The 27,603-nt window shown below is 42.2% G+C and overlaps 1 protein-coding gene across 1 annotated transcript; it reads left to right on the forward strand.

Annotated features, from left to right (window-relative positions):
• Nucleotides 1-10,583: 10,583 nt before the first annotated feature.
• LOC311223112 (C-C chemokine receptor type 6-like) lies at nucleotides 10,584-16,115 on the forward strand. Its single transcript, XM_084307859.1, has 2 exons — nucleotides 10,584-10,714; nucleotides 14,734-16,115. Exon 2 carries the CDS (start codon nucleotides 14,743-14,745, stop codon nucleotides 15,841-15,843), a length of 1,101 nt encoding a protein of 366 aa, XP_084163985.1. The 5' UTR covers nucleotides 10,584-10,714; nucleotides 14,734-14,742; the 3' UTR covers nucleotides 15,844-16,115.
• Nucleotides 16,116-27,603: the final 11,488 nt, after the last annotated feature.

The raw sequence follows: 27,603 nt of genomic DNA on the forward strand, positions 1-27,603 counted from the left end.
GGAGGGAGGCACAAATGTGGTCCTTGACCAGCCTCTCGAAACATTTCATGACCACAGAGGTGAGTGCCACCGGTCTGTAGTAATAACTGTGAATTGAACTTGCATTGCTGCACTATAGTCCATCCGTTGCAAGTCAACGCCCCCCCCCCCCTCCATCCATTAACTCAACTGGACTGTCACTGTAATATTTATGTTAAACTTGGGACACAGCCATGGCTCTATTTTATTTCGTTTTGTATGTGAGGCATTTTAGCTTGCAGTTGTTGTGTTGCATTGTGGGTCTTCAGCACAAAGTAATCCCTTGCTGAGGGTAAGATGGTTTTCTGTCTGCTCAGACTCAGAATACTTAATTAACATGATCTGTGCTTCATAAAAAAACAGATATTATTTATCTGGTTTTGGTTATTTTGCACAGTAAATACTTATTCAGGCCTACCTGCAATTCAGAATTTAATCCAGCAGGGCGGCAGTGATGTTCATTCTGCCTTTTGTTATATATAAAAAATGGGGCTTTGAAAGACTGACATATTTGAACTTCTAGCTCCTGCTACTCTAAACATATATATATATAATATACACAGTCTTGATAAATTGCATACAAGGTTTTTTGAATATTTTGATCGTCTTCTTTTTAGAATTCGCTGGCAATCATCGCCGCTATCAAGGTGAGTTAACTAACACATTCTCAAATCATGTTTTGTTTTTACCACCAGACATGCGCTAGGTATATGGAGCTAGGTACACTTGCTACTGTAGGTTATATGGTGCTCATTGATAACTACTTTGATGGTGCTTATTTTTTCCTTATTTTGTTAATTATGTTGCTCTTTCTCTAGGAATGCCAATGTATAACTCCAGCCCCTATTACCACACTGCCATTGATTCAGCTCAGTAAGTATTATCTTTCAATTCAATATTGTCTGTCTCTCTCACCCCACTTCAAACTTCACACCTTTATCTGTGTTTTCATCTCTGTCTTTCTGTCTCTCTCACCTCGACCCCCTCCACTTCACACAACACCTACATTGCCAAAGCCTTTGTCATTTGATGACACAGCAGTGCTATGTCTGTCTCTCCCTCTATCTCCGTCTCCCTCTCTCACTGGCATAACATTTTTATTGTCGTATTCAATATTTCAGAGATTCTTCGCCAGAGGAACTTGAAGCCATTCCTGAATTACCACCAAAGACCAGCAGTTGCACGCAGGCAGAGACTGCCTGTAGCGTGAGTTGAATTTTATACACAAGTTCACTGGTGTTTATTCTTATATAAAACGTCTCTAAAGACGTATGTTTACCTTTGCATTGATTGGCGGATTTTTGACTGAAGACATTGGATCTTTCCTGCTCTCCCATCCAAGTCCCAGGTTGTAATGACGTAATCATGACACTTAGTTGATTTTGAGTAGACAATTACTCGTTGCATCTGGGCTCATAGTCATAGCCATATAGGAATGACCGCTACACCGTCGCGCCAATAGCGGCCGAGGGAGGGAGAGTTAAGCGATTTCTTTGTCATTCAGACAGATTCTCCTATCTGCACCTATCTGACACGTATAGCCACTGATGGTGGAGAAGTGCTGTCCAATTAGCCATTTTGGGGAAATTCAGGCATAAAATAATATTCTGTTGTGTGTCACTGTCAAACAATCCAATATTTCAGAGATTCTTCGCCAGTTGCGGGAAGTATGTCACCACCTGAAGACGCAGACCACCACCTGAAGCCCATGTAGAATTGTGAGTTGAATTTTATACATGATAGATCAGTGGTTCTCAAACTTTTTACACCAAGTACCACCTGAGAATGTAGCTGGCTCTCCAAGTACCACCATATGACCGGTGTTAAAATACAGTCTATTCAGCTATGCACAGTTCACGCAGGAGGCAAATGTATTCCTAATACCATTATTTATTGTTAACTTTTGTCAGACACAGCCACAATGTACAAAGGGATAGCACTAGAACTAGCAAACGCGTCCACACAACTCATACAATGCAAGGGCATTGAGAACATAATAACTAACATTCTCACATAGCAAGTGAGAAAATTAAGAACAACTGTATTTCAGCAAATGTACTTAATCTCTATCTCTCTCTCTCTCTCTCTCTCTCTCTCTCTCTCTCTCTCTCTCTCTCTCTCTCTCTCTCACACAGCAAGCAATTGTCCATCATTCTCTCTCTCTCTCTCTCTCTCTCTCACACACACGCACACACACACACACACACACACACACACACAATTATTTTGTTACAAAAACTTAATTTCCTGCATTCTGGTGCAGGACTTTTTGAAATTTGACCCTTTAAATGCCAGTTTGTGTGATGGCATCACAAATTATTGTTAAAATAAACACACAAAGTAAAATATGTTCAATAGGATAGGAGCCCCGCATTTAGTGATCTAGGAGGCAAGTATTTTGTAATAAGATCAGATAGATAGAGCAATCACAAAATAAAGAAATGAGGCTCATCGTGCTCGCAAGCCACTGTCTAAAGTCTAATTGTGTTCTCAGAGGGATGACACTGGTGATCTACACCTCTACCAGAGGCCAGCAGCCAGAGGGGGACCCTGCTGACCACAAGGCCATCTGAATCATCCTATGCTGAATTGACATGGATGGCATCTCCCTTAAGCTGATGTGAGTATAACTTCCATGTACAAACACAAACACACCCACTCTATCTATATCTCTCTTCTAGGACATGTCATCATCATCAAACCTTTATTTAATTCTTGGGAGAACAGTAGGGTTGTAAAAAAAAGTGTAAACATCTTCAAATCATTATTAACACATCCACGCTGTAAAGGGTTATTGCCCGCCATGCTTTGACCGCCAGATCTCGCAAGTAGGGTCGAGCTGCAGACTCGGAGCCTCGGTCCAGATTGGAACTTCCGCTCGGAGCCTCGGTCCAGATTGGAACTTCCGCCCTGCCACAGGACTATTACTCCTGTGACAGGGCAATGCGCTGATTGGCGGAAAGTACGGAAGTATCTCGAAGTACGTCTGACGTATCTCGAATTACGTCTGACGTTTCTCTACGTTAGCGAACATTAAACGTTGTATTCATAAAATAATATAAATTCAGCAGCATGGGGAGGGCCGGGGGGAGGGGAGGTACAGGTAGTAGAAGACATAGAGGTACAGGTCACATAATTATAGTACAGTGGAGAAGTAAAAATAGAATAAAAAGGCAGTGGAAACAATATACAATATTATTAACTCTAATAATAACACGCCTCGCGGGCTCATTATAATACGAGAGCCGTGGGTCTGCATTGTATAGAGCGGATCCCCCGGCCGTATTCAAGCGCTGGAGCGCTTTGCGATGGATCAAACTGTATTAATATAGTAGTAATAATAGTAGTTGGCTAGTTGCGCGCTTCTGGCCACCTCCCGCAGTGCGCGCATACACACATACTGTCTGTAGCCTATACAGTACGTGCAAAATTAGTTGTCAAGAGCCAATCGCACAGGTTGCCTCATCTCATCTGGCTCTGCAAATAGATCTAGAGTCTGAATATCATATATAGCCTGCTGATGATCTCTCTCTCTCTCTCTCTCTCTCTCTCTCTCTCGTCTCAAATCCATTCTGAGAACGGAATGCAGTGCCCGCGACGAGGGTCTTGATTGATTGATTGATTGATTGATTGATTGATTGATTGAAAATTGTATTAACAGATCATGCTGGACCTACAAAACAGTACAGTACTGTTTCTCATTCCTGTACTGTTGTTTATACTCTGCTCCTGTGTTGTAACCCAACCCCCTCCAATGTACAGTAAATGACCAAGTATGGTTTTGTCAATATTCCAATGTACAGTTTTGCTTGTACAGTTGCACAGTGTCCCCCACCCACCCACCCCTCCTACCCGACCCCCCCCCCCCCCCAAGGCGAAAGTCTTTCTCTGGTCTGCATCCCCTTAACAATTGTGTGTATTGAGCTGTACTGTACTGTACCCATTCTGCAATCTGTTAATAAAATGTTCAATCAAGAATGGAGTGATTGACAGTGTCAAAGGCCTTTTGTAGGTCCAGCATGATCTGTTAATACAATTTTCAATCAATCAATCAATCAATCAATCAATCAAGACCCGCGTCGCAGGCACTGCATTCCGTTCTCAGAATGGATTTGAGAGAGATCATCAGCAGGCTATATATGATATTCAGACTCTAGATCTATTTGCAGAGCCAGATGAGATGAGGCAACCTGTGCGATTGGCTCTTGACAACTAATTTTGCACGTACTGTATAGGCTACAGACAGTATGTGTGTATGCGCGCACTGCGGGAGGTGGCCAGAAGCGCGCAACTAGCCAACTACTATTATTACTACTATATTAATACAGTTTTATCCATGGCAAAGCGCTCCAGCGCTTGAATACGGCCGGGGGATCCGCTCTATACAATGCAGACCCACGGCTCTCGTATTATAATGAGCCTGCGAGGCGTGTTATTATTAGAGTTAATAATATTGTATATTGTTTCCACTGCCTTTTTATTCTATTTTTACTTCTCCACTGTACTATAATTATGTGACCTGTACCTCTATGTCTTCTACTACCTGTACCTCCCCTCCCCCCGGCCCTCCCCATGCTGCTGAATTTATATTATTTTATGAATACAACGTTTAATGTTCGCTAACGTAGAGAAACGTCAGACGTAATTCGAGATACGTCAGACGTACTTCGAGATACTTCCGTACTTTCCGCCAATCAGCGCATTGCCCTGTCACAGGAGTAATAGTCCTGTGGCAGGGCGGAAGTTCCAATCTGGACCGAGGCTCCGAGTCTGCAGCTGGACCCTATTGGATCTCGCTGTACAGCGTTATTGAGATCAATATTGAATTTTTTCGCCATGGCATTCAAAATTCATATATACACCCATGGCCGCCTAGTTATAGTTGAAAGTGGGGGTGCAAGATTCTTTTTTATTCTTTTTTTTTATTTTATTTTTTTTACATTTAATGAACACCTGTATGTGCAATTTCCTGCAATATAGAGCCTTCAATCTTGACCAAAATAAAGCTGCTCTTTTCACTATAAAACTCAGTTTATATTGCAGTATGATAGCTATAATAATAATAACTTCACTGCGAGGGCTCTTTTAGCTAACGCTAGCTAGGCACGTATGATAGCCAATTACTATTATAATAATAATAATAATAATAACTTTCCCATCCTCCCAAAGCCCCTCCGGCCCCGTTCACATCCGCAGCGGCAGTACCAACAACAACAACAATTAATTGACGCTATCAATAGCCCCAGTGAGCGCGGCGGCTGGCTGAATGAATGAATGAAAACTTTATTTAACAGATTGCAGAATGGGTACAATACAGTACGGCTCAATACACACAATTGTTAAGGTGATGCAGACCAGAGAAAGACGTTTGTCTTGTTTACATCAGGGTCCATAGCCCCTTTCGTGACTGTGCTGCACCGAGTGAATCCACAGTCACTTGCTCCTCAATGGGAAACCAACCTAGATTTACCCTGAAGGACTGGTTCTGGCCGAACCGTTCGTTATACAAGTATCACAGAGACATTACAAATGTGCTCACAGTTGCACGAGGGTTTCGGACAGAGATACGGGATGGTGCGCAGGCGCTGTGATCACCCAACGGCGGAAATAATGCCGCTTTGAGCAGTTTATAAAAAAATATTAAAAATATTTATTAGCAACGCCGAGCTTGTCCGAACATATACAGAAATAAATACAGTAAAAACATACATGACATCATGACATTTATGGCATAGGGACATACATGACATACAGGTATATACTGTAGTACTGTTACATTTGTGACATATACGATATGCAAATAATATACAGTACTGTTACCCAGAGATCCTAACAGAAAATATTATATATATATGATGGGGATGAGACTGTACATTAGGAGGAGGGGGGGGGGGGGTGGACATTTACGGTGGCCAGTTTCGAATTGCAGTCTCCCGTAGGTGCTCTTTAAGAGCGGTTTTGAATGTGGGCAGGGGTAAAGTGGGTTTTAGGAGTGAGGTTAAGCAGTAGTCTGACCAGTTTGTTTTGTGATGTTTGTAATCTTGTTTTTAGTGCCTTTGAGGTGCTTTGGTACCATGAGGTGCAGGCATAGTCGTAGTACCCTTGAATGAGTACTGAGAGTACCCATGATTTTTGCCATTTTGTTATCGTGAAATTGGTATTAAATTTAATTCTGATTGGCATTAAAAAGTCTTAAAGCCTTAAATCTGACTGGGCTAAACCCTGGTTATTTTCAGCCCAATTTATTCATTTCACTGCAAACCATCTGATCAATATATCACCCATACTACATAAAGCATTTACTGACGATCACGTAATTATAAACGCCGCCCCCCCCCCCTTTCCTCCGTGCATGATGACGCATAACGTATACGATCATATACAGTTGAATTTTTTAATATAGCGTGTCTAGGGAATAAACGGCAATCGATGCATTTAGGTCTATAACTCACGTTCTAGGAATTACTACAGGAAATGATAAAACATACTTATATTCTAGAAGGTATTTTTGTATTTTTGTATGAATGAAAAAGTATAACGTTCCTACATCCTGAACAATAGATAATCGATGTTGAATGCAGGCATTAAAGTGTTCCGTCTCAAGACGGATTTCCGTCAATTTGATTGGGGAGATCCGTCAATTTGATTCGCAGTCTAACGGAATTGACTACCTGGTATAATATGATTTGTAGATGCATACAGATTGAAACAAAATTGAGCCAATCAGAGGCGCCAAATATCATGAAAAGGGAATTTTTTCTACCGAGGCGGCGCCAAGCAGTCATCACTCAGGGACTCGAGTGGTTGCAGCTGGAGGCTATTGGGCGAGTGACATTTGCGAGGTCTGTCCGCCACATGGCAGGGTAACAAAATAGTTGTGTCCCCTGCTGTGGTTGTGAGTATAGTATACGTTTATTAGCTTAACTCCGTAGCAACATCACACAGGTGTATCTGTAGACAGTCTCCTCCCCACCGTATATATCTTTTTTCCTACCACCCACCCCCTCCTAATGTACAGTCCCGGACTTTCCAGTGAATCATAGTGTCCTTTTTTTTCATTTTCCCAGATGCACCATGCACCAAGGATCCAGCTGATTACTGCCAATCTGGAGGATTGTTCCTTATCTGCTCTTCACTTGTGCCACTGATTCATTGACCTTTTGTGGTGTGGTATGTTTTGATTTTTACTTAGTAATACACTGTATAGTTGGGATTCTGAATTAAACAGTATAATGTTCACATATATTATGGAGCCCCCAGGGGTCGGGAGAATATTGTGGAAAACAATATAAAACTGAAATGGTAAAGCTAAAAAACTGTAGACCTGACCACAACCCCCTCGGTTCAACAGCACAATATGTTGCTTTCTCCGCTTTTAAAAGTTGAAATCATCTGATGACATTGAAGGGATAGTTCAGAATTGTGGACATAAAGTTTAATTTACTACTTGGCCATTATGTTATGTTCAATGGACTGCACTTATATAGCAATAGCGCTTTTATCCAAAGCGCGTATGGCCTCTCATTCACCTATTCACACACATTCACACACCAATGGTGGCAGCTGCCATGCATATTGATCCATAAATAGTGTTTAGATTGTACTTCTATAGGTTTTTAACTTTACATACTGTATTTAAACATTATATTTGAACAAACACTGCAAGCTAAAGTTTTAAATCATTTGAATCTGTTTTATACAGCACACTTGCTTCCAAAATAAAGCAGTTTTACAATCCTGATCGTTTGTTAACACTTGAAGCTTTTTGTTTCTAACAATCTGTACAATAAAAGTGTTTCTCTGCTGAACTTTGAGTTCTGTCACTTTATTGAAGGAGTTTGATTGTAATAATTGAGGAAAAACCTGTGAAATAACAGTGTTTCACTGCTGAACTTTAAGTTCTGTCACTTAATTGAAGGAGTTTGATTGTAATAATTATGGGAAAACCTGTAAAATAACAGTGTTTCACTGCTGAACTTTAAGTTCTGTCACTTTATTGAAGGAGTTTGATCGTAATAATTGAGGAAAAACCTGTGAAATAACAGTGTTTCACTGCTGAACTTTGAGTTCTGTCACTTAATTGAAGGAGTTTGATTGTAATAATTATGGGAAAACATGTAAAATAACAGTGTTTCACTGCTGAACTTTGAGTTCTGTCACTTAATTGAAGGAGTTTGATTGTAATAATTATGGGAAAACATGTAGAATAACAGTGTTTCACTGCTGAACTTTGAGTTCTGTCACTTAATTGAAGGAGTTTGATTGTAATAATTATGGGAAAACATGTAAAATAACAGTGTTTCACTGCTGAACTTTGAGTTCTGTCACTTAATTGAAGGAGTTTGATTGTAATAATTCTGGGAAAACATGTAAAATAACAGTGTTTCACTGCTGAACTTTGAGTTCTGTCACTTAATTGAAGGAGTTTGATTGTAATAATTCTGGGAAAACATGTAAAATAACAGTGTTTCACTGCTGAACTTTAAGTTCTGTCACTTTATTGAAGGAATTTGATTGTAATAATTCTGGGAAAACATGTAAAATAACAGTGTTTCACTGCTGAACTTTAAGTTCTGTCACTTTATTGAAGGAGTTTGATCATAATAATTTAGGAAAAACCTGTGAAATAACAGTGTTTCACTGCTGAACTTTAAGTTCTGTCACTTTATTGAAGGAGTTTGATCGTAATAATTTAGGAAATACCTGTGAAATAACAGTGTTTCACTGCTGAACTTTGAGTTATGTCACTTAATTGAAGGAGTTTCATCGTAAATGTAGGGAAAACTTGTGAAATAACAGTGTTTCACTGCTGAACTTTAAGTTCTGTCACTTTATTGAAGGTGTTTGATCATAATAATGTAGGAAAAAACCTGTAAAATAACAGTGTTTCACTGCTGAACCTAACCTGTCAATTAACAGTGATTCTCTGTTCTCGGGTTCTCAAATAATAAACAGAATTATCTGTAAATTTATTGCTTTTCCACTTTATTTTAATTAGGGTATTTCAATGTAAATTTTACACTAATTCAATGTCCCCAAACTGCCAGACTTTTACCGTTTTTCTACCGATTTTTTTTTTACAGTGTAGAATGAAAACTGGGACATGTTTTGTATTTGTATATGGAGAGAAATTAATTATATTTCCATCCGTCTGCAGAATTGGTCTTGTGTATAATGTATTGTATATTTGCCCATTCTGGGGGCAGGTAGGGGGGGGGGGGACGATCCTGTTTGAATCTCACCTCAGTCGCTTGTGTAGTGTTTGGTGAATGTATTGTATATTTTCCCATTCTCTGTGTACTTCACTTACAGTGCTCTAATCACTGAGAAGTAGAATTGCTAAAGGTGTTTTAGGTTAAGCACAGCAGTGTGTAACTGGTTCAAACAGAAAATTAAGTCATATGAAACGTGTTTCATATGGTAACAAAATTAGGTTTTTATAAATGTGTGTATCGTTTTTACAAGAGTGTTTCATTTAGCAAAGGATCTGAGGTGTTCTGCTAATTGTGTGTGTGGTTGTACTAATTGTGTGTAGTGTTTTGAAACATCGGGCCCTGCTTTCAAAATTGTGCTTACTGTAAGCAATCGGATTTTTTTTTTATAGACAATTCATATAATGCACTGTAAATACACAGCATTTAGCAAGAGATGCTAATTTTCATCCTCAGTCCCCAAACATAAAACAAATAAAATACAAAAACAGAGCAATACAAAAACACGTTAAAACAAAAGAACAATCATTTACAAAAACATGGCTACAAAGCTAAAAGGACCAAGACCATAAAGGCCCTATATGGTCACATGCTTGGTGTTCTAGAAAGCATTTCTTTCACTTTGAGTTTAAAAGTAGTCAAATTGAGACATTCTCGAATGGTGGTAGGTAAACTGTTCCACAACATACTTTCCTGCACTGACAAGACATTCTGACCGAAAGTGGTGCGTCAGCGCTGCACCTCGCAATCCTCTCTAGAGGTCGACCTAGTCCTATGACCACTATCAGAATGTGATCTTCCGTGATACAGGAGGAAATAGACTGCACCAAAAATTATTTTGATATTCAAAACAGGGACTGCAACAATGTACTGTATATGTTCATCTTCTCATTTCAAAGAGAGCTGGTGGATGACATTCAGATCAAAAGGCGGAAGATCAGATAAGTAGCCTGTATAACTGGTGTGTGTGTGTGTGTGTGTGTGTGTGTGTGTGTGTGTGTGTGTGTGTGTGTGTGTGTGTGTGTGTGTGTGTGTGTGTGTGTGTGTGTGTGTGTGTGTGTGTGTGTGTGTGTGTGTGTGTGTGTGTGTGTGTGTGTGTGTGTGTGTGTGTGTTTGCGTGTGGGTGTGTGTGTGTGTGTGTGTGTGTGTATGTGCGTGTGTGCATGCGGGTGTGGGTGGGTGTGTGTATGTATGTGTGTGGGCGGGGGGGGGGGTGTGCATGTGTGTGTGTGTGGGTGTGTGTGCATGTGTGTGGGGGGGGGGGGGGTGTGTGCATGTTTTGTCTTACAGTAGTTGTGAGATAAATAAACCACACTGTGTCCTGTAAACCAAAACAGCAGCTTGAGTGTAACTGACAAACAGCTGCCAGGAGCAGTATTAGTTACAGTATACCCACTGAGCCTCAATAGACAGTTCCTGAGTGAGACCTGTGGCTTCAACCTTCATCGACAGTGTTCAGTGAACTCTCTCAGGGACTCGTTCCGGTAAGTAAACACAATTTACACAAGTTTACATTTTTACAGTTAGGATGTTTATGTTGATAAATCACTGTGTTTGACCAATTTAAATGTGTAGCTGAAGGGATGCTTTATCTTTGACTAGAAGTGCATGTAATGAACTTGTGAAGCTAAGAGGTTTTTCCACAAAGAATAGCTTCTTTAAGGAAATAAGACAATACTGTCTGATGTGGTAAAAGACACCACATGGCCTCCACCTAAGTCCACAGCACCTCAGAACAAGACCGGTTTTAGATATACCCCCTCACCATGGTGCAAGGTTCCTTTATGAATGGTGCTAAATGCTAAACTGTATATTCTGTATGTTCTCATCAGTCCCAACAGGGCACATACAGCCTCTGTGCATACATACATTGTACATGTTTACAAAGAAGAACAGTTAAAAAAAAAAAAAAATCTTACTACTAATTCCTTACTTATGATGCAAAGTATGTGACAATACACTTCTACTCATTTTATTCATTCTCCTTTACTTTATACTTTTCTTTACTGAATATCTCTATTGGTTTAAAAACTGCAAGGTTGCTTTTTTGTGTCTTTTTGTGGACTTGTAGCTTGTAGTTCAGATTGTATAGCAGCTCTTTTCACCTCAAGTACTGTTGAGTCAATGACAGCTAATCCAGTGGGCGAAGTGGTTAGGGGTGGACCTACAGTAAGAGCTATTGTTCACACCTAGTACCTGACTGCCAAGGTGATCAAATGCAACCAAACTTTAGATAGGATGTTCGCAGTTCTGCTGCTCTGAGACTAGAGGTTTAAAAAGATTCAAATAAGGGATATATTCTTCAAATATTGTTCAGATTTCAATGTGTGACACATCATTGAACGTTTATATTCTGTACATTCATAATCTGGAAAACCTTAAAAACTACAGGGGGAGACATGAGCCACAAACAGCTGGACACGGTCACATGATATAAATGACATACTGTAGATACTGTATAATGTGCTTTAGGCCTGGTCATCAGAACCTGGGCAGGTTGTTCCTCTATTACCATTATCCTACTATCTATCTAACAGAAAACTACAAAACCTCAAACATCCCTTCATGAATGACTTGTAATTCTCGAGGCCCATGTGTCTCCTGACTGATACAGTCACAGACAAGTATTACAGCAGGACAACATAGATCTCATTCTCAGTGCATGCTCTCAAAACCACAAACTGTCGTTTAAATCAAACAGAAAGAGCATTTGAAAAATAGTTGACACATTCATACTCACATTTTATTTACAACATATTCCATACTGTATGAAGCATAACGGAGTGAAATCTGTTTTGTTCTGGGCTCCTCCTTGTAGCAGCGGCATCAACACAAAAAAGGACAAAAAAACGTAATAGAAGCAGAACAAGAATAGCAGAAGAAACACATGTAGTGAGTCTAGACTGTAACAATAACATCCACAGCGTGGGGTTAGCGTGTTCAACGCAGCAGCAGAGACAACCATTTAAAAAAGCTCTAAATTACAATAAGACAATCACAAAATAACAATCGCAATATAACCATCACAAAATAACAATCACAATACAACAACCATAATACAACCATCACAATACAACCATCAACCATAACAATCACAGTACGGGTGTAGTGTGTGTGCAAGTGGCAGCAGAAATACTGTAATAGAACTAAATTGTACAGTAATACAATAGTCAGTGTTGTGACTCATGAATGAATGAATGAATGAATGAATGAATGAATGAATGAATGAATGAATGAATGACTTTTATTTATATAGCACCCTTCACAGCACGAATGCACAGGGTTGATTGATTGATTGATTGATTGATTGAAAAGTTTATTAACAGATTGCAGAATGGGTACAGTACAGTACATCTCAATACATACAATTGTTAAGAGGATGCAGACCTGAGAAAGACTTTCGTCTTGTTTACATCAGGGTCCCCCATTTTCAATTCATCATATGACACACATGACATACAGATAGACAGTACTGCTACATCTATACATTTATGACATACCAGATTTTCAAATACAGTACTGTTTGTGATGGGTGCTTTACACTACAGCTTAGTATATAAAAACTAAAACTAAATCAGAAATAAATGACAACAACAACAGACAGCAGTTAAAAAACAGTGAAACCAGATAAAAAGTAGAATAAAAGAATTTAGATAAAATCATCAGTCACTAATTAAAAACAAAACTATAGGAACAGTGAGGACGAGAAAAAGTGCCTAAGGCCTGTCTAAACAAATGTGTTTTTAGTTGTTTTTTAAAATAGTTTTCAGACGGGGCAGTTCGCAGGTCCAGGGGGAGAGCGTTTCAGAGCCTTGGTGCCGTCACCTCGAAGGCTCGATCACCCCTTGTTTTCAGCCTGGACCCGTGGGACCACGAGGAGGTGCTGATCGGCAGATCTGAGTGAGCGGGTGTTGTTGTAGGGATGGATGAGTTCAGTGATGTAGATAGGGGCCTGACCGTGGAGTGCTCTGAAAGTAAAAGTGAGGACTTTGAAGTGAATTCTATAGTGTACCGGGAGCCAGTGCAGGGATACCAAAATGGGAGTGATGTGACATGACTCAGTACAATGAGTGAGTAGTGAGACGGGCAGCATCTTCTATCTTCTCTTGTCATCTGTTGTGTTAACTTGTGTACAGTAGGTCCACAGGATGTTCCTGTTGTGACCTTGTTACAATGTTCTCTTTTATGTTGGCCTGATTTGACATTTGACATCTATCTGAGATGTGAAACATGGTCCTGATAAGCATCTTATGAGCTGAGATCAGACGAACAAAGAACTCAACCGCCCCCACTGTACACTTCCACATGTTGCATGCAGGGCTGAAAGTGGGTCAAGACCAGAGTCAAGAACTTTACACACAAGCCTTTTTTACTTTCTTACCTCATTGGACGCCAGACCCAAGGATAGTAGGGTTATCTCGCCATGCGTTGAGCGCCAGGACCCCCGAAAACCTGAGTATACTCTGGTTTTCATCGTTATTTCTTTTATTCGATTTTTTTAATTCATTTCAGGCACACGGACCTCGGGGTTACCATAGGGAATCATTCTGAGATCGCTAGAGTGCAATACCGGCCGCATCCTTCTAGGTGGCAGTATCGCCCACCCTTTGAAACCTTTTCTTCACACCCGGTGTTACATTTAATTCCCTCCGGGCGTAGTATTTTGGGTAAAGCGAGTCTAGCGGTTCACCCGATCACATTGAAACGCGTCCAATGCCCCCGATGTGTGTGTTTTGCCGGATTATGTTGGGGACACGATGGACACCAATACTGGTAATCGCGATCAGACAATTGGAATATTCTTTTTGGGATACCTCCTAGTAAAGGTAAGGACTATATGACATAAATCCTACTTTGATCCAACCATGATTTCACATCGATCGCAACGATATGTAACGTACTCCAAAACGTATGCCGTTGGTGATGATCAAAGCATCAAAAAACGACCCCCTCCTCCCCCTTTCATTCATTCATGATGAAACATAATACCTATTATATACATTTGATTTGGAAATAGCGTGTCCAGGCAAGAAACGCCAACACTTCACGTAACGCCCTATAACTAAGCTTTTCAGGAATTAGCCCAGATCACTCCTAAACTATACAATATTCACCACGGTATAACACGCAGATTTATTATTTTTCACATGTTGAACGATGGATAGTTGATGTCAAATGAGCCATAGTATTGTCTCCATAGTTATAATATAGCCCTGCAAACACCGCCACGCATCCCTATCTCTTAGAGTGGTGGCGCAGTAGGAACAAAGATGGCTAGACCCGCCGGCGCTGAAAGAGTTAAGATAACAGTTTAACAGTCTGCACACAGTGTATGTTTTAAGAATTTGTGACTCGTTTATATTTTACCTATAGTTTCTAAATCATGAGCTGTATAAATGCTTTGCTTTGAGCATAGATGCTTTGTGATAATGTTGTGAATGACTTAGTATGAAATAATGTTGTGCCATGATGTGGTTGTAATGGCCCTTTTCGTCTTTTACAGGTTTGAAACATGGATGCAGATGACGATTATGGAAGTGGAGCAGATTACCAAGACTATCCGTTTCCAATGGACCCTCAACCTTGCAGGCTTGATCCTAACCCAGTGGAAACCCTCGTACAAACGTACATCCACTCCTTCATCTGTGCTTTTGGCCTGCTGGGCAACATGCTGGTGGTCATCACGTACACGTTCTACAAGAAAGCCAAGACCATGACGGACGTCTACCTCCTCAACGTGGCTCTGGCGGACCTGCTCCTTGTGGTCGCCCTCCCGCTCATCATATACAACGAGCAGCACGATTGGGCCATGGGTCCCGTGGCTTGCAAGGTGCTCCGAGGCGTCTACAGCGTCAACCTCTACAGTGGAATGCTCCTGCTCGCCTGCATCAGCGGCGACCGCTACGTCGCCATCGTCCAGGCCAGGCGCTTCTTCGGCGCTCGCTCCAAACACCTGACCTACAGCCGCCTCGTGTGTTTGACCATCTGGGCGTCTGCCGTGGCTCTGTCTGTGCCGACCGTCATCTATACGGAGCGCTTTGAAGAAACCGACCTGTTGGACGCGAACGTGACGGTGATGTGTCAGTCGCGTTTCAGTCACGGCGAGACGGCGAAGCTGATGAAGGTGTTTGCACCCAGTCTTCAAGTGGCCATGGGATTCATCTTGCCTCTACTGATCATGGTGTTCTGCTACTCCAGCATCGTCTGCACCTTGCAGAGGGCTCAGAGCACGCAGAGGCACAAGGCGATCCGCGTGATCCTGGCGGTGGTCGTGGTCTTTGTCCTTTGCCACCTGCCCTACAACGTGGCCCTGTTGACCCACACGCTCTCGCTGTTCGAGCAGAGGAGCTGCGAGGCGGAGACGACGAAGCTCCGATCTCTGGCCGTGACCAGGAGCGTGGCCTACCTGCACTGCTGCCTCAATCCCATCGTCTACGCGTTCGCCGGGAAGAAGTTCAGGAGCCACTTCGGGGAGATCGTGCGGGACCTCTGGTGCCTGGGGAAGAGGTACCTCTACCGCTCCACTCTCCAGACCTCTGACGTCTACACCTCAGGCTGCAGGTCCATGGAGACACAACACGACCGTGACAACGGCTCATCATTCACCGCATGAGGATAATAATAATACTAATAATAAACTTTATTTGGATAGCATCTTTCATACAAGAATTGCAGCTCAAAGTGCTTCACAGCAGTACAATAATGTTGTTTACATGTATATGTGGGGAGCATGTATCCCCTCCCTACTTCCCATTTCCCCACGTGGAATGCACCTGATTGGATAAACGACATGCTGGTGCTCTAATGCGACATCTAGTGGCTGAATGTTATTTATAGCACTTTTTTATCTGCACCAACAATTATAAACATATTAATGCATTTATTTTATCGTCAAATCGAGGACTGGGGGGGGGGGGGGGGGGGGGGGGGGGGGTCCCACTTGAGAAATGCAAAACCAAAGACATCCAGTGGCATTACAGACATAAAAGTCCATCCTTATCTTATGAAGTGTGCTTGTGATATATTTCCATGTCAAAATGCTGATATTCTATAACTAAATGCATTTTATGTGACTGCAAAAAAAAGTTTTCAAGCTTGTGTTGTTGTGTTGTAACTAGTCAGTTACATACTGTTCTTTCAGAATTCTGTCTGAATAAAGAGGTCCCATGCATTATAAATGGCCTTTTCCAGTGTTTATCATTGTTTCCTAGCAATGGGGGATTATATCAATGTGGTCTGTGTCGTTAATTATCATATTGACTCATCAGTCTAGTCTCGAGTTCACGAGATCTTCCCTTACTCAACTAAGCCATTCTGATTTGACTGTTTTGCTGACGTGAATATGGCACTGATTTGCACTCGTGTAGTGAGTTAGCCTAACCTAAAAAGTATGAGCAACACGGGCAAAACAATCACACTTATGGATGATAACGTGCCTTTTCTGGTAAATCATAAAAATACTATAGTCAAACCGGCCGAGGAAGGTAACATTATTTGTTGCCGTCGTCGCAGAGTTGAGAGCTCCCCAGACTACAGCTGGGCGATCGCCTACAATGGCGAACTATTAATTATGAAGAGGAAGAGGACAAACGGTGATGATCCATCCATAACATAAGGTGATAATGATAGTGTTTAGAACAGGGATCAAAGGAAAAAGATCAAAGGATCTAAAAACGAGATATAACGTTTTTGGCACTCAAGCGTTGGCGGCGAAACACGAAATATTATGTTTTTGGCACAGAAAGAGTTAAGGGGTTAACCCCTTAACTCAATCAGCGCCAGACCCGAGGAAAGTCGGGTTAACTCGCCAACCGTTCAGCGCCAGACCTGAGTATAGCCGGGTTTTCATCGTTATTTCTTTTATTCGATATTTTTATTCATTTCTCTCACACAGACCTCAGGGTTACCATAGGGAACCACTCTGAGATCGCTAGAGTGCAATACCGGCCGCATCCAGGTAGGTGGCAGTGTCGCCCACCCTTCGAAACCTTTTTTTCATACCCGGTGTTAGGTGTTACATTAAAATGTCTCCGGGCGCAGTTTTAGGCACATCACACATCGTGCCTATAGCATATAGATCATAAACATAGCAAAGTCAAACCAATGATTACAAGTGTAACACATTTAATAAATCAGCAGTTTTAACAGTGTAACAACTTGAGATTCCCATTCAGTTAGCTCACTGTCTTACACTGGTACGGTCCTTTAAATTACATTGGTATGGTGCTATGGGGTACTTTATATTACACCGGTATGGTTATGTAAATTACACTGGTATGGTTACTTAAATTACACTGGTATGGTTCTTTAAATTACACTGGTATGGTTACTTAAGATATTCCTTTATTGATCCCCTTGGGGAAATTCAGGCATCATAGCAGCATGGGGGGGAGGGGGGGAGGGGTACAGGTAGTAAAACAACACAGTATACAGGTAGTAAAAGACAACACAGGCAGTGTAAACAATTTGATCAATATGGTCAATATAATTTACTATCTGACTAGCTGAGGAATATTCACATTATTCACAGTGTCACATGAGGTGCAGTATGCATGAGGTAGTGTTATAATTTACTATCTACTGAGTATACATTAATCAAAGTACCAGGGTAGTCTACTTTGTCCCCCTTGGGTTCCTATAAGTCCCAGGTCAATGTCTGGTAGCAGTCGCTGTCGCTGCCCCCTGTTGTGGGGCCTGGAGGCTGCTAGTCGCTGCCCACTGTTGTGGAGCCTGATGGCCGCTGGTATGAAGGACTGTCCGAGGCGGTTAGTTGAGTGTCGGGGGGGGGATGAGTCTGTGGCTGAACGAGCTTCTCATCTTGACTAGCTCGTCGTAGAGGGGGTGGTAGGGGTTCTCCATGATGGCATCCAGCTTCCTTATCATCCCCCTCTCTACCATCACCTCAAGTCTAGGTAGCTCGACTCCCACCACGGAGCTAGCCTTCCTCACCAGCTTGTTGAGCTTGTTGGTGTCCCTTGAGTTGATGTAGCCTCCCCAGCATGCCACAGCATAGAAGAGGATGCTGGCCACAACAGACTGGTAAAAAGACTGCAGCAGTTTGTTGCACACATTGAAGGACCTGAGTCTCCTCAGGAAGAACAGCCTGCTCTGTCCCTTCCTGTAGAGGGCCTCTGTGTTGTCCGACCAGTCCAGTTTATTGTTCAGGTGTACCCCAAGGAACTTGTATGAGTCCACCATCTCCACATCCACCCCTCGGATGGAGATGGGAATCGGGGGGGGCCTCTTCTTGCCCCTCCGGAAGTCCACCACCAGCTCCTTGGTCTTACTGGTGTTGAGTTGGAGGTGGTTGCTGTCGCTCCACCCCACGAAGCTCTCCACCAGGGCTCTGTACTCCTCCTCATCATCGTCGGTGATGTAGCTTACGATGGAGGAGTCGTCTGAGAACTTCTGCAGGTGGCACCCGCTGGAGTTGCGGCAGAAGTCTGAGGTGTAGAGGGTGAAGAGGAAGGGTGACAGCACAGTTCCCTGGGGGGCGCCGGTGTTGCTCACCAGTACGTCAGACTGACTGTCCTTTAGTCTGACGTACTGTGGCCTCTCAGTGAGGTAGTCCTTGATCCAGGCCACCAAGCCGTTAAATTACACTGGTATGGTTCTTTAAATAACACTGGTCTTTTAAATCTTTAGAGCAACACTGAAACCCTGTAGGCCTGATGTACAACTCATTTGATTAATAAAAGCTCGTAAAAGTTTTATGAGTAGTCATTTTTCTACCTTAGTTGACCGTCACTTGGTCTTCCTCCAACACATTCAAAGGGAGACTCTCTGCAAAAGGAACCGGTCTAAAACCACTGCAACTCCTGCTTCCCACCACTGGAGGTCCTCAGTGAGCTGTGTTCAATTCTGTGCAGATGTTATTCCTTTTCTCTCCCTATTTCCTCATGTGAAACAGAATCGTGCATTAGATTAACAAACTAACCACCATGTTAGGATTTCCGATGCTGCTAGAATCCTCCTGGGCAGCGTGTCGATGTGTCCTTGAGCAAGACACTTAACCCCTAACTGCTCCGGATGAGCAGGTTGGCACCTTGCATGGTTGCCTCCGCCGTCGGTGTGTCGTGTGTGAATGTGTGAGTGAATGGGTCAAATGTGAGGAGCAAATTGTAAAGCGCTTTGGATAAAAGCACTATAAAAATACACCATTTATAGAATCTCACGTCACCCCAGCATCCCAAAGCTGAAAGCCTCTGCTGCAGTCCAACTAGTTCAATAACAATAGTTAAATAGTTAATACGCAACCAAATAAGCTTAGCACCGTTCCCAGTGTAGAAGAGCCCTGCCAGCTACATACCTCACAGCCACTGTGTAACAGATGAATCCACCTGTTTCCCATTAGTTGGCTAGTTAGGGCCAATTAAGGCGGACCCGGCATGACCCATGGCCCCAGCTCAGCTCCCAGGAGGCACTGCTGTAGTCGAGCCACGGTCCAGCGGGGGGGCCTCACTCACCTGCTGGGAGAAACAGATAGACCCGCCCCCCTGGGCTTGAGTGACACAACAGGTGCACAACAACAACAACAGGAAGGAAGGGAGGGGTTGGAGAGAGAGAGAGAAGTCAGGAAATCGCATCACTTTATCAATTCCCAAGGTCCAGAATTCCTTTCATTTTGCTGAAGCAAATAGATGGAACTCTCCCCAAATGTGTAATATATTATGTTAATAAAATTGCATTTATCTATAGTCCTAATTCTGTCACTGTTTGATGTCACAAAGAAGAGTGTATCCGAAAGCTGTCTACATACAACATTTGTAACAGGTGATGAAAAAGTCAATAAATAATTAACTGTATTAGACATTTGTTAATGATGAATAGTCGTCACTTTATATTAGGGCACACAATGGCATCTGCAAATGATTTATAGATGTTTTATGAATGTCTTAACAAATAATTTGTTAAACATGAAAAGACAAGTCTGGTAATTGCTTTGTGTGTATTCATAAAAGTCCACAAATAAACAAACATGAACATGAACAAATAAATGGAGGTACAGTATAGTAGTTTTTTCATATCCATTTTCAAAGCATCTACAAATGTGTTATTACACATTAAACAACATTATTTAATGATGAACAAATCAAGTACAAACAATGTTGATAATGAGTTATAGATGATGTAGAACTTGTAAATGTTATACAAATATAGTTATAAATTATTTAATAATAATTTACGAATGTATATAAATGGTTTGTTCATGATTAGTTCATTATCTACAAATACCTTATAAAGGTCTTATAACTGAGTGTTATTATAAAGTGTTACCACATGTCCTTGACTCTACCTTTTGTTTATTCTTTGATTTGCTCAGAGTAGTTATACTGTACATTCGAGAGTGAGTGTTAAAGGTTTGATGTGTTCTATAACTTGTATCTATATCTTCATACTCCTGAAGTACATCCTCCGGATGTATGTATGCTGTGTGATATATGTGATGTACACAACTTGAGATATTTGTGCCTATGATTGTTTCCTGCTCTAACCACTTAACTGGCAACGACCCGGTCAGAGCCCTCTTTAAGACGATTTTCCCACCGGCGCGGCACAGCACTTTGGCATATTTTTTAATACAATATATATATGGAATTAAAGCCTTATTTGTTGCCTGTCGATTGCCACCTCAGTCGACAAAATTCGTTCAGCGGTTCTCGAGTTACATGCCGTTATGTGAGGCGTGCGCCATTGTACACGGCAGAGTCAGATTACCACCCAGACTCTCGAGGCTCTAGCTCCGTCAATAATTTGGCGATATCGAAAATAATTTGACAGGGTTGTAGCCAATGAGTGTGGCTTTCCAATGATTCCCCACGTGGGGATGTGCGAATCAGGGATCTAGGTGAAAAGTCACAAGCGAAAGTTACCAAAATTGCTCCTAATCACTCATTTCTGAACGGATGAAATTTGGACATGTACTACATAAGACTTCAGGATATGGAACCAGCGTGTTTTATGTTTTGGGATATACTATTTCTGGATATTGCAACTACTACAGAAAAACGTGAGTAACACGTTTTTCTACAACTCATGTTTAGACCTATGTTGCTCTATTTCATTAGCACTAAACGTGATTTTTCTTTATTGTGTAAGAAACTTCAGAATGTTATCTTTCAAAAGAGACCAGGCTTATGCATGTGCTATAAGTATAAAGTATAAAGATACGCTTTTCAAAATGGCAACTTTTCTGGGCGCCAGTTAAGTGGTACTATCTCCAGGGTAGGGGCGTGGTTTGAACTTGTGTGATTAGGTTTGAACTTGTGTGATTAGGTTTGAACTTGTGTGATTAGGTTTGAACATGTGTGATTAGGTTTGAATGTGTCCGATTAGGTTTGAACTGAAGGGAAATCCCCCAAGAACAAGCAGGAACTGAAGACAGTTGCAGTAGAGGCCTGGCAGAGCATGTCTATGTGCTCAAGACGTCAGGCTGTCATCGACTGCAAAGCATTTGCAACTATGTATTTCACATAGCATATATGTTTAAACAAAGGAGTCTAAGAATATTTCTGTTTTGAACAAATCAAAGTATGTGTTAGATTACAAGGCAATGTGAATTCTGTATTGTTCACTTATCTTGCCATAGTTGCTGTGTAGAAGTGTGGTGCAACACATACTGTACATGAACAACATGAAGCCATTTATTACGATGAGAGAATCCCCTGTCACTTTACACCTGGCATTCAACCTGGGAGCCATTGTGATATATGACCTCACAGTAAAACCCACTTGACTTGTGTTGATTTAAGTCCTGTTTGGCTCCAGGCTAATTCCTGATAGTGTTTTTCTCAGTTCCACTTTATGGTCATGGTTTTGGTTATGGTTATGGTTATGGTTATTGTTGTGAAGGATCAGATTAAACCGAATATATATATTTATTTATGGATATATATTTAATAGTATTTGTATATCGTTTGATATCCCTTGTATATTCCTTGTACATATACACTGAATATCCCTTTAGTCTACTAACAGCCCATAATAGTTTCATTCTCTCATTGGACAAGAACTTGGCGCCAGCAGCCAAGCCCCTTGGTTCAAGTTCAATCGTGCCGACGAACATGTCGTTACTAGCCCGGTTCCGCGTAGGAATACGTCTGGCGAAATACGAATGGTACTATTTGTTCACAGCGCATATATATATGGCGCAAGTAAAGTAGAACTTTCTTTTTAGTCCCTTAGCCCTTAGTTCTTTACCCTCCAACCTAGTGGCAAGACGTTAAGCCTCACCCACGATACACGTGTGGTGCAGTATGGTCAACTTGGCCTCAGAATGGCATTGAGACATCGTGTGGATTAATAGTTGAATTGTCATAGTTTGGCACTATACCGTCGAGTGGGACGTATTTCTATTAAGTTAATAATAGTCTATTATGTATGGTGCATCGTTCGGTTAGAGTTATACAGTGAGTAGTACCCCCATCGTTTCCTCGCGTTATCTAGAGTCTTAACCAGGCTGGGCAGACCACGTGTGGTGCTTTCATCCGAGGAGTTCTGGGCTAGGACGAGTGGACCTGCACATTGGATTACCTTACCCGGACGACGGCGAGCCCGACACGGCTTGGATTATCTACTTGCTTTGGGTGCTTTGATTTATGCCATGGATAACAGCCAACACTGGTGAGTGTTGGAACTACCCCCCGAGAGGAGTCCAGGTGAGACGGCGCTCTACCCCGAGTGAGGTCGCCTCACGTCTCTTCGTTGTGGACCGGCAGCTACCGTCTACAAGAGGGCCCAACTGTATTCATCTGTGGACCAAGGTTCTGTGGGCACCGTGTTCAGCACTCTGAATTCTCCCAAGAAATCGTTGGCCAGATGGGATATCGCCGGCGGCTCTCCTAACCCCCCCCTCCCCCTACTGACTTACAACCAGCAGGACCCCCCTTTAGTATATCCAGCTATAATCATTAAGTACCATCGCTATAGTTCCCTAAAGAACCAGGTTGTATACTTGCTTCCTGCGTAACCAGAGATTGGACATTCAATGTTGATTTGCCTACGAATACTAATTTGCCTTACAAGTGCATTCAAATCATAAATGTCATTAAGTGAACGTTGTATATACCCTTTGCTATATATTAAATATTCGACTTATACATTTGTGTGGACTTGGTTTCATGGTGGGAAAGTGTTCATCATATCTATATCATGTACTGTGTGGCCAGTAGTTAAAGTACATAAAGCGGTAGTGGTTTAATGATACCATACTTATCAATACAGTCAGGGAATTGTACCCCTCAGTTACAGTTATGGTTATGGGCATGGTTTTGGTCATGGTCATGGTCTTCGTCATGGTTATGGTCATGGTTTGGTCATGGTTTTGGTCATATAAAGCCAGTATGACTACTACCATGTTGTCTGTATACCTATATCACTGTACATATTAATATTACAACTCTGTACATGATTAGCACTATTACTCAATAGTACTAATTTATATATATTTTATACCCAGTTTAATCACCTGTACATTGTTTATTACTATTGCACTTTACTGTTACATTTGCACTCTGGTTGGATGCCAAACCTCTTTTCGTTGTACCTTCAATACATTTGAATCTGATCTAAACGGGCACTGGTTCCTGCTTCCAAGAAGGAGTTCAACTTCAAAATGTTCCCTTGCTAACCGTGTTTGAATGCATCAAGGTAAACATCTGGTGTTGGATCATGACATCACTCCTTGGACCTGAGCTAGTGCTCCACATTTAGCCTGCAACTTATTCTCCCAAGATACATCACTGTCAGAGGATTGCCCCAGCATGCCACTGTAAATGTCCAACCCCCCCCACCCCCTCCTAATGTACAGTCTCCTCCCCATCATATGTATATCTTCTCTGTTAGGATCTATGGGTAACAGTACTGTATATTTGCATATCGTATATGTCACAAATGTAACAGTACTATATACCTGTATGTCATGTATGTCCCTATGCCATTAATGTCATGTATGTTGTGTATGTCATAAATGTCACTATGAATTGAAAATGGGGGACCCTGATGTAAACAAGACAAACGTCTTTCTCTGGTCTGCATCCCCTTAACCATTGTGTGTATTGAGCCGTACTGTATTGTACCCATTCTGCAATCTGTTAAATAAAGTTTTCATTCATTCGTTCATTCATTCGTTCATTCATTCGTTCATTCATTCATTCATTCATCATTCATTCATTCATTCATTCATTCATTCATTCATTCATTCATTCATTCATTCATTCATTCATTCATTTAGTTTAGTAGTGCCGGGTCTACCTATCATGGTCACGTGTGTGTGTGTGTGTGTGTGTGTGTGTGTGTGTGTGTGTGTGTGTGTGTGTGTGTGTGTGTGTGTGTGTGTGTGTGTGTGCATGCGTGCGTGCGTGTGTGTGTGCGTGTGTGTGTGTGTGTGTGTGTGTGTGTGTGTGTGTGTGTGTGTGTGTGTGTGTGTGTGTGTGTGTGTGTGTGTGTGTGTATGTGTGTGTGTGTGTGTCTGCGTGCATACCTTTCTATGCATGTGTATTATCTGGTTGTCCTGGCCCCCAGCCACCCCCCCCCCCCCCCCCCCCCCCCCCCCCCCCCCCCCCCACCCCCCCCCCCCCCCCTGTTTGCTAGTGCATCTCAGGCCAAGAGGAGGAGTGATTAGGAGGAGGCCGAGGCAGGATTATTACTGGGTCAGGAGGGCAGCCCTGCTGGAGTCCACCTTGGAATGTAGTCATTCAGTCAGCCAGTAGGTCACCCACCCAACCAGACAGACAGTCATTCAGTCAGCCAGTAGGCCATCCACCCAACCAGACAGACAGTCATTCAGTCAGCCAGTAGGCCATCCACCCAACCAGACAGACAGTCATTCAGTCAGCCAGTAAGTCATCCACCCAACCAGACAGACAGTCATTCAGTCAGCCAGTAAGTCATCCACCCAACCAGACAGACAGTCATTCAGTCAGCCAGTAGGCCATCCACCTAACCAGACAGATAGTAATTCAGTCAGCCAGTAGGCCATCCACCCAACCAGACAGACAGTCATTCAGTCAGCCAGTAAGTCATCCACCTAACCAGACAGATAGTAATTCAGTCAGCCAGTAAGTCATCCACCCGTCAGCCAACCAGTCAGTCGGGCAGTGAACCAGGCAACCAGACAGACAGTCAGCTAGTCAGCCAGGCAGTCAGCCAGTCAGTTGGGCAGTCAGTTGGGCAGTCAGTCAGCTGGCCCTCATACCAGATTAGTTTGGCTTTCAACAGCAACAATTATTTCTTGGATTCATGCGCTCTCCTTCTGCCTCACGCACATGCACATACACAGATAAAGTACACAGAAAATACATTCACAAATATAGTACTACGTTTGCCAAGATCAAACCCACGTCAGACGACTTTAAAAGAATAGTCCCTCTTCTTGTCCGGAAACACATTGTGTTGTCCAGGCAGTGATACAATTAATACACCTATGAGAGAGATCTGGCGTTTTCAAACGGGGGTAAAACAAATGTTTAGAGTGGGGGATGGGGGGGTCAAGTGCAACGCTCCATTTCAAACAGCCTTACAGCCGTGAATCTAATTAGTGTAACCATGAGTGTGATTATGAAATAAATGGTTGGGAATCCATAAGGAGCTGGAGTGGAAGAAAGTAAGACCACACATATAAATACACACACACACACACACACACACACACACACACACACACACACACACACACACACACACACACACACACACACACACACACACACACACACACACACACACACACTCCCCCGGTTCATACCTTTAATGACTAAAGCCATTCTATCAATCTGTCAAATGGGCTGTTTATGTGTGTCTCTAATGGGGATCCTTTAATAAACATAAACATAAACATATATGTTTATGTTTATGTTTATTAATTGATCCCCATTAAAGACACATGAAAGAGCCTCTAGTCTTCCTGGGGTCCTGGACTAAACAAATACAATACAAATGTACAACTAAAAATACGAATTTAAATAAAAACAAAACACTAACATTTTAAATGTATACAAATATACAATACATACATTATTGTAATAATAATAATAACTGGAGTTTGGAGAAGTATTTATTTGGCATGCAGGCAGATACACATGCGATGGGCGGCACACACACAGGAACACACACACACGCAGTTAGTTGGGTCGCCGATGCGATTGAGTCTCTGCACTTGACGGCGCGGTGGTGTAGTGGTTAACACTGTCGCCTCACAGCAAGAAGATCCAGGGTTCGATTCCCGCTTGGGGACCAGGTTTTCCGCGTTGCCAGGTACCCAGGTGGGTATCTCCCAGGCCTTTCTGTGTGGAGTTGGCAATAAGAGAAACCCAATGGAAAAGCATGCACAAAAACAGATCGCTGCCGCGTCCCTGACGAAGATGGGCAGGAGCACTTGGATTGGTCCCTGGGGCGCTGTACCTCGCCGACACCCTATCTGCTCCCGGCTGCCCTTGGGGGGAAGGACGATCTGTTGTGCATTTTTTCCACTGGGTTTCTCTTATCGGGGGGGGGGGGGGGGACCCTTAGGAGCACGGGGAGAACATGCAAACTCCACACAGAAAGGCCTGAGAGATCTAACATTCCAGTAAAAAAAATGTAAATACACAGATAACAGTTACATACTTGACAAGTTTGCAAGATATCTCTTAATATCTTTTTTGAAAGTCATTTTGTTATGTATTGTAGATAAGATGTTTTCGGCAGAGCATTCCAGAGTAGGCTACTATTGACCCATATACAGTATAGTATGCCAGTGAGTATGAGAAAATTAGATTTTGGTGCTGCTTTTGTTCTGATGTTACCAGAAGCGGCCCCTCTAGTGTCTTGTAACCATGTAATTTGCAACTGATGAGCCAAGCTAGATGGCTTACCAGTGCTGATAATACAGTAGCATTAGAAGACTCACGATAATTCATTTTCAACCATTAGCCATGCCAGATGTTCATGCAACCTGCGACTTTTCCAAATCAGATTTTGTAGCTGACGACCAGGTAACAGGGCAGTATTCTAAGTGAGACAGAACCAAAGAATGAATAACTGATTTCATTATGGAGGAGTGATGAAAGCAGAACATTTCCTAGTCATAAAAACTCCTCTTCCCATTTTAATGACAATATTATTTATATGTTTTGACCCAGATAAAGAGCTATCAATAGTAACTCCCAGAAATGTACAGGTGCAGTTGCATAAATCATTCAAATGTATTATTTTAGGCCACTGTGCTCAACTACATATCTCAGTTTGAATAAAGCCGTCATTTCTATGCAGCAGGCACATCGTTCACATGTACACATTGACGTGGCTCTGAGACGTGCACCTGCGCTCCGAGCACAGCGGGGGGCTGTGCGTGTCAACGGTGGCTGGGGGCCATCTTGTCTGCCATTTCTCCTAT

The sequence above is a fragment of the Notolepis coatsorum genome, assembly GCF_963971535.1.
Source record: "Notolepis coatsorum genome assembly, chromosome: 2".
In the NCBI taxonomy this organism is placed as follows: domain Eukaryota; kingdom Metazoa; phylum Chordata; class Actinopteri; order Aulopiformes; family Paralepididae; genus Notolepis; species Notolepis coatsorum.